This window comes from Asparagus officinalis, chromosome 3 (assembly GCF_001876935.1).
Source record: "Asparagus officinalis chromosome 3, Aspof.V1, whole genome shotgun sequence".
In the NCBI taxonomy this organism is placed as follows: Eukaryota; Viridiplantae; Streptophyta; class Magnoliopsida; order Asparagales; family Asparagaceae; genus Asparagus; species Asparagus officinalis.
Genome location: NC_033796.1, coordinates 31,154,819 through 31,166,110, shown reverse-complemented (window position 1 = coordinate 31,166,110; position 11,292 = coordinate 31,154,819). Strand labels below are relative to the sequence as shown.

The window sequence follows — 11,292 nt, the reverse complement described above, 5'->3', positions numbered from 1 at the left end:
TATAACCTTATCCTAATTAATTTAAATTAATAGGCATAAATATCAATTATTCTATCCTATCCTAACTAATACAGAGTTTGGGTAAACTTTTCCATGGACAAAAATACACTTACCCTTCTAAATATTACATTATTATAATATAATCTTATCCTAATTAATTTAAATTAAAGACATATAATTATTCTATCTTAAAAATACCCTTGAACGTTTTAGATACTATATTATTATAATATAATTTTATCCTAATTAATTTCAATTAATAGGTATAACTTATAAGCTTAAATTATTCTATCATATGCTAATCAATACGTATATAATCTCAGATTTGATTCAAGTATGTGAAAATTTATATAAAGTTATATATTTAAGTATTTTAAAGAATTTTTACTAAATCCTCAATAAGTATATTAAAAATTATATTAAGTTATAGATTTAAAAATGTTAAGAATTCTCAAAAGAAAAAAATTATAATATTTGATTTAAGTATGTTAAAATTTTATTTTTTTGCTCCATAATTGACAAGATTTCAATATATTAAAAACTATTGTAGAAAATATATGATTTCATTATGATCATGTTTAAGTAATTAAAATATATTTAATAAGATGCATGTATATTTATTTAATATAAATTATAAAATAGAAAAATTTAAAAATAAAAAATATATTTAATAGAGAAAACATATAAATATTTAAAACTATAACCATCTAATATTTAAATTTGGTACCTAACAAGTAAAAAAAAGAACTCCTCATCTTATTATTTGTTTGTTTATATTTAAAATTTAAAATAAAGATAAAAAATAATTAGATCAATTATAAAATATTCTCACCTCTGAAATTATCTTTATAATTAAGGAGATAAATATTAATTATATGTTATTAACCGAGATAGAAAATATCCAAAATCCATAAAACTTACCTAATTGTAAAAATCTCTAAATGACTTCCATAATTTGAAGATTTGATAAAAAATATTAACTTACAAAAATTTGTATAAATAACCATAAGAATATAAGAAATTGTATATTTTTTGAAAAAGTTCATAGAACTTATCGTAAACTCAAATGACTTTAAAATATTAAAAATTTTGCAAGAAAATCCTAGATTTTACAAAATTTATGAGAAAGCCTAGATTTTACAAAATTTAAGAAATATGCAAAATTACAAACATTTTAAATCTTTACAAAAAAATTTGCTAAATTAATAAAACACAAGAACTTAAAAAGTTTATAGAAGAAATAGTCCTAACGCTTCAAAAAAACCCTTGAAATTTTATTAATTTACAAATAGTATCCTAGAACTTTAATTTTTTTTGTCAAATAAGATGAATCTTAATAGCAAGTAGATATCATGAAATTTGATGAGTATAGCCCAAGAATGAACAATATTAGAATTTGTAGCTTATTGATGATCATTATCTGCAGAATAACTTTTCTAATAAGAGCAAACATGTATTCCATTTATTCATAAAATATATACATTATATTAATACATACACGGTTTTTAGTAGCTTCTTAAATCATTAGTATTTTGATATTAATCCCTCAAGTTGCAAAAATATGTAGACATCAGTTCTATGTTATGTTTTTGGTATCATGGTTAGGTTTAGACTAACCATGGATGTTTAGCTCTCTCTCTCTCTCTCTCTCTCTCTCTCTCTCTCTCTCTCTCTCTCTCTCTCTCTCTCTCTCTCTCTCTCTCTCTCTCTCTCTCTCTCTCTCTCTCTCTCACACACACACACACACACACACACACACAATGGAGGAGTTCTAATAGGCTTTTATAGCCTCTAGAAATAAAACGATGTGTTAAAGAAGATGAGCTCACCATTTTATTCGGTCATGGGAGAAGATGAGTTGTTCTCTCTCTCTCTCTCTCTCTCTCTCTCTCTCTCTCTCTCACACACACACACACACACACACACACACAATGGAGGAGTTCTAATAGGCTTTTATAGCCTCTAGAAATAAAACGATGTGTTAAAGAAGATGAGCTCACCATTTTATTCGGTCATGGGAGAAGATGAGTTGTGAAATGTTCATATTGGGCCTTTTATTTAGTTTCTTTAGCTTAATGGTTACGTATGTTTTGGGTATTAGGAGTAAGGGCATAATTATTAATTTCCTTAAAAATTATTAAACATAACAAAATATTCCCCATTATTTATAATACCAATTAACTATAGGAACTCATATCAACATATTTATGAACTTTGAGGGGCTAACATCAAAATATGGAGATTTAAGGGACTAATAGCAAAATACTAATGATATAAGGGACTGATAAAAAAATCACATGCTTGTCTGTGTGTGTTTGCGTGTACGCGACAATTAAAACAATTTAGAGATGATGGCTACAATAACAACTAGGAATTTATCAACCGATCATCAACCCTGATTCACTTGAATATTGTAGACTATTTCTGCTTATTTTATTTTTAAATTTATGTATTCTTATATGTGAACACTCAAAAATTCTTCATAATTTCGTTATTTTTTTGTTTTGATTAAGTTTCTCATTTTTTTATGTTCATAAAACAAATTTTTAGTTTTGAATTTTGGTCATGTTAAAAATAGATGGCGGTTAGTTAGGCGTATATTAGCAGGCGAATTCTTCCCTGCTATTTTGCGCTCCCACTGGGTTTGAAATGGCGAAAAAAAAGAGAAATAATGGAAAAAAATTCTAAAAATTAGATTTAGTGCTTCAACTTCTAATTCTCCTCTTCCTATTGATTCTGATACTGGATCCTTGGAGGATGATGAGGATTTCTTGGATCTAATGGGGTCAACGGGGCCTAAGGGTGAGAAGAAAAAAAGGCTAATGGTGGATATATTGAAGGATTCGACCTCTGGATCTCATCAAGATCTGGTTTCGTCCCCGACGATCATCAGATTTCATTCTCGACAGCTCAAAGGTTTTCTTGACTCTCGATCAGATGCAGATGCTAAAGGTGCTAAAGGATCTCCCGATTCTCACCCTGTAGCATATGGATCTGGTAAGGTCTCTTGGGCTGATGAAGTTGATTTAGATGCTTCTAGTTGTCATCAAAGCTTATCTGTTAGATCCTTAGATGCTAAATCACAGTTGGAGAATGTGACTTCAGTTCTTGATGATGTTACTGTTGCATCGAAAACAAAAGAAAAATCTGTTGATAGCTCTGTTGTTGCTAATGCTATTAATCTCCTAGTTAATTCTCTGGATCCTAAGGAAATTCCAGTTAGTTTGGATTCTAAGGAAATTCCAGTGAATTTTGAGGGGGAAAACAAGAAAAGCTGGGCTAGCTTATTTGCTGATAATAGGAAAGTTGGTAGTGGCATGAATCTGAATTTTGTTAACCCTGAAGATAAAGGTTTTGTGGCTTTTAATGAAGAAGAATGGAATGAGGGTAACTCAAACAGGCAATTCTCTTTAAATGGTCAAGTTTTAGGCCTAAATGTCAGATTCAAGGCTATGGAAAACTACATTCAAAAAGTATGGGCACACTGTCAGTTCCTGATTTGTGTATACTTAAGCTAGGTTTGTTTTTGTTCAAATTTCAAAACAAGGAGGAAATGGAGGATATACTTATGAATGGTCCTTGGTTTTTTGGTTCAAGACCCCTTCTATTGAAAGTCTGGACTAATGATGATGATATTGAGAAGATGAATGGAAATGTCTATCCCCTGTGGATTCAACTTCCTGGTTTAAGGCTAAATCTGTGGACCTCAAATGCCATAAGCAAGATTGCTAGTCATATAGGTAGGCCTATAGCCACTGATAAGCTCACTGCTAATAAGCAGAGATTGGCATATACAAGGGTCTTAGTTGAGGTAAATATGCCCTCCCCCCTTCCTGATCTGATTCCTATTCATGGACCAAATGGAAAGATTATAAATCAAAAAGTGATATATGAATTAAAACCTAAATGGTGTGAAAATTGTAAGATGGTGGGCCATGATACAACCTATTACAGGAAAAATCCTAGGACACAAAGATGGAGGCCAAAAGAGAAGACTGTTAATGCTGGAAATGCTGTTTCTGGTGATTTGAACAAAATGGCAGGAAATGATGCTATGACAGTTCAAGGTCTACAACAAGAGCATGTTTCTGGGTTGCAAAATACATTATCTAAGTTGTCTGGTAAAAGAAATCCTTTACCTAAGCTATCTAGTAAAAGGAATCAAACAAATCAGACAAGATGTTGTGCATGTTGTGCACGTTTCAGAGAACCTTATAGGCAAAACTGCTGATGGGGAGACTTCTGAGAAAAACTCATTTTCAGCAAGTAAACCTTCTCTGGTTATGTATGATCAGGATAAAAGTGTTGGTGTTTCCATAAGCTCTCAACCTATAAAGTCAAGGCTCATTATGCAGAAATCTGGCCTTAGAGTTTTGGGGAATTCTTTTGATTATCTTAAAAACATGGATGATAATCCCTCTACAGTGGACAGGGAGGCTTTACAAGTTTATGAGTTTCTCTTTTTAGAATATTAGAGGGCTAAATAAGTCTTTTAAGCAGCTGTAGGCTGTCTAAAAATCACAATGGATAGATGATCCCTATCAAGCCCCAACAATGGAAGTTACAATCAGACGACTTTCTAACCACTACATCCGCAACTCTACAATCGCTACAAACATGGCCTCATATTTGAGATGATTGATCTTGATGGCTGTGACAACAACATGACTAATATTATATTAGCAGCTATTAGAGATGCTGATGAGCAGTATAATGATTTCAGAAATAAAAGGTTGGACTTAGTTGATGAGTTGCTTGGTAGAGAGCTGTGGGCAAATATTCGTCTAAAAATCACAATGGATAATGAGCTGTGGGCAAATATTCGTCTAAAAATCACAATGGATAATTGATCCCCATCAAGTTCCAACAATGAAAACTACAATCAGATAGCTTTCATGTCAACAAACGAAAGCTGCAAATGGAGGACTTTTCACATAGATCGAGAAGAGTTATAATTTGACGACACTTCCGACAACTGATGAAAACTCTATTCACCAGTCTTCACAATCTACAGTGAAAGTTACAATCTGACGACTTTCACACCTTACAACAGCTAAAGCCAGGATTACCGAACAACGGTCCTTGCAACGCTCTGTAGAAGAGGTTACAAATCAACTAACCCCTTCTAAAACGCGGAAGTCATCCCCGTGTTACAATTCTGGAAATGCAGGCGACCCTCGCGTTTCCAAGCTACAACGAGCAAAACGCGAGCGACCCTCGCGTTCTTGATGTTCAACCAACACCCGGCCCCCGCGTTTCCAAGCTGCAACAAGCAAAACACGAGCGACCCTCGCGTTCTGGATGTTCAGTCAACACCCAACCTCGCGTCTCAATTCTAAGACACGAAGTTAGGGTCCTGATTGCCAGATTTGGCGTTTGACTCGTTCAAACATGAGTCGAACGGTTTCAGAACTGTTTTCCCCACGATCTGAGGAAATCACGCCCACTTAGGAGCGGATTTAGAGGGCAGTTACAACCTCTTATCCACCTATAAAATCTCAACAAACTCAACTGAGTGAAGGGCTGGCTTTTTGGAACGGAGAGGCGGCAGCAGAGAGAATTCTCCAGGATCTCAACCGCACAGAGAGGCAGGAGAGGCGAATTCCTTGGAGATAGAAGATTTGAATCAAATTCAGAAGATCAAATCTAAGAGGATTCTTCAACAACAGAACATCTGCTTGGTCATTAACCGAATTTTCGGTTCTAACAACTCTCTTCACAGAGTTCTAACTTGTTCAGAGTTCTTAAACTCGTTAAGAGTTACCCATCAAACTTTCCACATAAGTTCATCATTCCCACGAGATAAGACGGTCGTATTGTCAACGGAGAGCGAGTTCGACACAAGCAATCGAAGGATGCACTCCATCGCTACCAAGAAGAACCCAGTTTTAAATAAAGGGGAGAATCAAACTCATTCTCCTCTCTTTTGTAATCGGAATCCGAATTGTAATCGATTTTGAGAGGATACAAGTCAATTTTTCTTTCGTTTCTTTTACATCGAATTTTTCTACCAAACAACAACATCTTGTTAAGCTTCATATTCAACAGTATTTTATATCTTTTATGGCTCTTTTTGAAATAAAAATCAAGACTAGTAAGCTACCTGTTGTATCTAAGAAAATTGCTAGCACCTGGAAGTGGTTTTCAAATGATCATAACTCTAGCAAAGCTAGAATTCTTCTTCTTTGGGATCCTAATAGCCTGGAAGTTCAAATTGACAGTCAATCATCTCAACATATCACTTGCTTGGTTAGATCTTTTGATGGCAGGATTGATTGTCTTATTATAACTTCAATATATGGTCATAATCAATTGGAAAATAGAAGAGATCTTTGGCAAGAGCTAAATCAAGCCAGGTTATCTGCTGGAAATAAGCATTGGATTCTTTGTGGTGACTTTAACACTATCACTGGAAGTGATGATAAACTGGGTGGTGCAGTGGTAACTGAGACTAAAACTACGGATTTCATGGATTTCATTGATGATTGCCACCTATCTCACATGAAAACTGAAGGCTGTCATTTTACTTGGAATAACAAGCAAGAAGCAAACTCAAGAGTTTGGAGTAGGTTGGATCGAACCTTGGTAAATGATGCTTGGCTAAATCTTTATAATTCCAATCATGTGGAGTTTTTACAACCTAGTTTCTCAGACCATTCTTCAGCATTGGTTTCAATTTATGATGAATGTGTTCAAGGTAAAAAGCCTTTTAAAATTTTCAAGATGTGGATTAAGCATGAAGATTACATTCCCACTGTCTCTTCTATATGGCAAACATCTATTACTGGCTGTAAGATGTACTCTGTTGCTAGCAAGCTGAAGCTTTTGAAGGTTGCTCTGAAGGACCTCAATAGGAAAATTTTTCATAATATAAGTGAACAAGTAAATAGGGCAAAGATAAATCTGAAAAAAGCTCAAAACAACTTACAAGCTGATCCTCTCAATTCAGTACTTATTGCACAGGAGAAAGAATGCATAGTTACTTTTAATAGATTGTTGGAGTGTGAATTGTCCTTCTATCAGCAAAAATCAAGGATTCAATGGATTGTGCAAGGTGACAGATGTACAAGTTACTTTCATTCTGCAATCAAGGCTAAGAGGCATCTCAACAGAGTAAATCTACTCTATAATAGTGCAGGTGACAAAATTACTGATGGTGAGGGAATCATTCAAGAAATTATCTCTTTTTATAAGAGTCTTATGGGATAAAAAACTACTACCCCAAAGCCCGATAGTAATGTCATTACCAAAGGGGCTGTTTAAATGAAGCACAAACAATTGCTCTTTCCACTGCTGTGACTAAGGATGAAATCAAAAATGCTGTTTTTTCCATGGATGGTAATAAAGCTCCAGGTCCTGATGGATTTAATATGTCCTTTTACAAGTCTGCATGGAGTATCATAGGAGATGAGGTTTCACAGGCCATTCTTGAGTTTTTCAGAACTGGGAAGCTCCTTGGTATGATAAACTCTACTTCCATATCTTTAATCCCTAAAGTGAAATGCCCTAAGACCCCTTCTGATTTCAGACCCATAGCTTGTTGTAATTGCCTATATAAGATCATTTCAAAAATACTAGCTAACAGGATTAAATCTGTAATGGGTTTTTGATAAATGAGGCTCAAAGTGCATTTGTTAAAGGAAGGCAAATATCAAGTAATATCTTGATGGCTCATGAAATTGTGAGGAGCTATGGCAGAAAACATAATTCACCCAGGATTATGATGAGTATAGATATCAAGAAGGCTGAAAACATAATTCACCCAGGATTATGATGAGTATAGATATCAAGAAGGCTTTTGATACTATAAATTGGGATTTTCTTAAAGATATGCTTACAGGTCTTGGCTTTTGATACTATAAATTGGGATTTTCTTAAAGATATGCTTACAGGTCTTGGGTTTCCTGATATTTTTATAAATTGGATCATGGTGTGCATTACATCTCCTAAGTACTCTATTTCCTTAAATGGTACTCTTCATGGATATTTCAAAGGAGAAAGGGGTTTGAGACAAGGTGATCCTATCTCTCCTTATTTGTTTACATTGGGTATGAAGTTCCTGTCAAGGAAATTGGATATGTTCAAGGAGGACAGATCATTTAAATTTCATCCTAGATGTGGTGAACTAAAAATCATTCATCTAATATTTGCGGATGATCTCCTCCTCTTTTCAAAGGGTGACATACATTCTGTTAAACTTCTTTTCAATTACTTCAAGGAGTTTAGTGAGGTATCAGGTCTGGTAGCAAATCCAGAAAAACGTAAGATTTTTTACGGTGGTGATGATAACTATGCCAAATGTCTGATTAGAAATCTCCTGAATTTCACAGAGGGTGCTTTGCCCATCAATTACCTGGGGGTTCCTTTGATATCCTAACGATTATCATATGCTGATTGTTCTCCTCTTTTAAACAAAATCTCAGATCAATTACAAGCATGTCTGAAAAATAGAATTCTGTCTTTTGCTGGTAGATTACAGGTTATCAAGAGCAAGGTTTTAAATATCGGCCGACATGTCTGACATGTCGGCCGACATATCGGTTTGAGGGCTTGACCGACACGACATGAACGTTTTCAACTCGTATGTCAGTTTTCAGGACCAAATCGAAAATATCAGGGTCATATCGGGCATATCAGCTTATTTTTTAAGCTTTGAAAAATCGGCTGATATGGTACTTTTTTTTTAAGATCTGTTTTTTGTTATCGGGTTTGGGTTTAGTGATAAATACCCAAACCTGTTTGACCCGTTCTCATGTTTAAGGGTTTCTTATGAACCCGATAGAAAGAATTATGAACCCAAATCCATATATTATTTACTTTTTTATATATTTAGTCTATAGAATTTATAAAGTATGCTTATATTGAATTTATGAATGCTTAGATTACATTTAGGACATGATATTATACATATGCGCACTATCCGATATGGAAATCCGATATTTAGTCAATGTCCCCTCGATATATCCCCGATTTCCGCTACCCGACATGGATTTCAGCCATCCGACATGAACCCGACATCCAACATTTAAAACCTTGATCAAGAGTGCTATACTTGGCATTCAAATATATTGGACTTCAAATTATGTTTTACCTGTTAGAGTCTCGCAGAAGATTGATCAAATGTGCAGGAATTTTCTATGGGGCAAAACAGACCAGAAGCATAAAATTTTCTATGGCATAGAACAGCTTGGGAGACTACAAACTTCCCCAGTCACTCCTTTATCTGTTGGTTAGCAATCCAAAATAGGTTGCTCACTATTGACAGACTGATTAAAAGGGGAATAGTGAACACTAACAATTGCTGTATGTGTACTGGTTCTGAAAACAGAAATCATCTTTTCTTTGAATGCTGCTATTCAAGAGAAGTATGGTTAAAAGTTATGGATTGGCTCCAGTTCAAGTGGCAGTCCTGTGATTAGAACCAGCTTGTGAATTGGTGCTGTGGTAGACTGAAGGGGAATGGATTCAAGCAAAGGATTAAAAAGATGGCTCTAACTACATCAATATATAGCATATGGAGAGAGAGGAATTTCAGGATTTTCAAATAGGAAGCAAGGCCAGCTGATCAGCTCTTTAAAGATATCAAATTCAACATTTACTCATATGTTCTCAATGGCTCGTTTAAAACTGAAGACAGAGAATAGATCATTTCACTATGATATTCATTGAGGAGAAAAATTACCAGTGTTTGATCCTTAATCTCAGCTACTTTTATTTGCTGAGTTTTCTTTTTGGAGTGTTTGATTGAGCTCTATTTTCTCTGAGCTCTAGATGTCAGCTTTGTTATCTCATACATATGTTGAGATTCTTGTTGTACATTCATTTCTACATTTGGTGATGAATAATTTTTTTTTCATTTACCAAAAAAGACAAATTTAAACAATAAAACAATTACTTTCCACAATAAAGTTACAGCAAACATATAAGTTCAACAGAAACAAATAAATATATAATATATATTATATATATACTATATACTACTATATATAAATTATAACGTATATACTCATAATATAAATACTATAATAGATATATATATATATATATATACTATTATATATAAGGTTAGTGTTATTATGATATTATATATAGTATATAGTATTATATAATATAATATATATAAAGATAAGTATATCACGCTAAATGAGCTGACAAACGAGTCATTTGTAAAAAGTGGGTGTTCGTCACTCTATGACATGTTGAAGCCCCCCAACCGAAGTGACAGGGCAGGTGCTCAGCATGAAGTGGAGCTAATTATTCCATTTTTGCAAAATAGTGTCGAGGTAACATACATTTTTTCATATATAGTATATATATATATATATATATTATAATATAATATAATATATTATATATATATTATTATATAATTATATATTACGTAATTATGACATCATCACACTGTCGTGGTGTTGTTTCTTAACTCGTGAGAAAACAACAGAACATTAGCCCAAGTTGTTGAATTCACAAAAGAATGCAATCAAATTAGAGAACAAATGTCCTTTTAGTAACGGGGTTAAGATAAAACTCATTAACTAGAGGAAATACATACATTTACTGTGCATGAAGAGAAAAGAGAAGAAGAGGGAGAAGCACAATAAAAAGATCAAGAAAATGAACATATTAACATATGTCTCTGAATCAAACTAAGGTCATGTTCCTATTTTTAACAGTTGGCATGCTTCATTCAAAAACAACATATATTGTCATGCCAGAAGGAAGATAATTCATAATTGTTAAGTTAACTCTGTTCATTCTCTTGGTCCCGTTCAATTGTATCACGAAATATCACACCGAATTGTTCTTGCTCATTCACATTGATGTAGATTGGAGTCAAAAGAGAATTTTCCTCGTGTAAGGCTTCACTAACGTCACAAACTAGGCGAAGTATTAATTTTGGGCCCCCATCATCAATCGACCTTTTGGAATTTGGTGCATATCGTGTGTGGATATAGATTGAGGTCAAGTGTAAACGCACAGATTAATGACCTTGTTCAATAAAGTTCTTATGTGCATGAGATAAACGTGAGTGCTTCAACTTGGAAGTACGACAATTGTATTGCGCTTGGAAGAGAATTTGAAATGTTTATGTGTGAGTATGAGAGAGCACGTGTTATTGCTCGTCTTCAAGTTAAATACATAAGAATGCATAATCGATTATTCTTTTTCTTCAAATATGTGGAGAAAATATTGGAAAAAAGAGAGTGTCCGATCGAGGGGGCAAAGAAAAAATATTTTATTGACAGGAATATATACTCTTAATATTATTCAAAATTGAATGGTTCAATATTA

General features: G+C 33.7%; 1 protein-coding gene across 1 annotated transcript; it reads left to right on the top strand.

The window, feature by feature from the left end:
- Window positions 6,064-8,377, top strand: LOC109834882. The gene is made up of 3 exons (XM_020402900.1): window positions 6,064-7,156; window positions 7,270-7,458; window positions 7,893-8,377. Exons 1-3 carry the CDS (start codon window positions 6,064-6,066, stop codon window positions 8,375-8,377), a joined length of 1,767 nt encoding a protein of 588 aa, XP_020258489.1.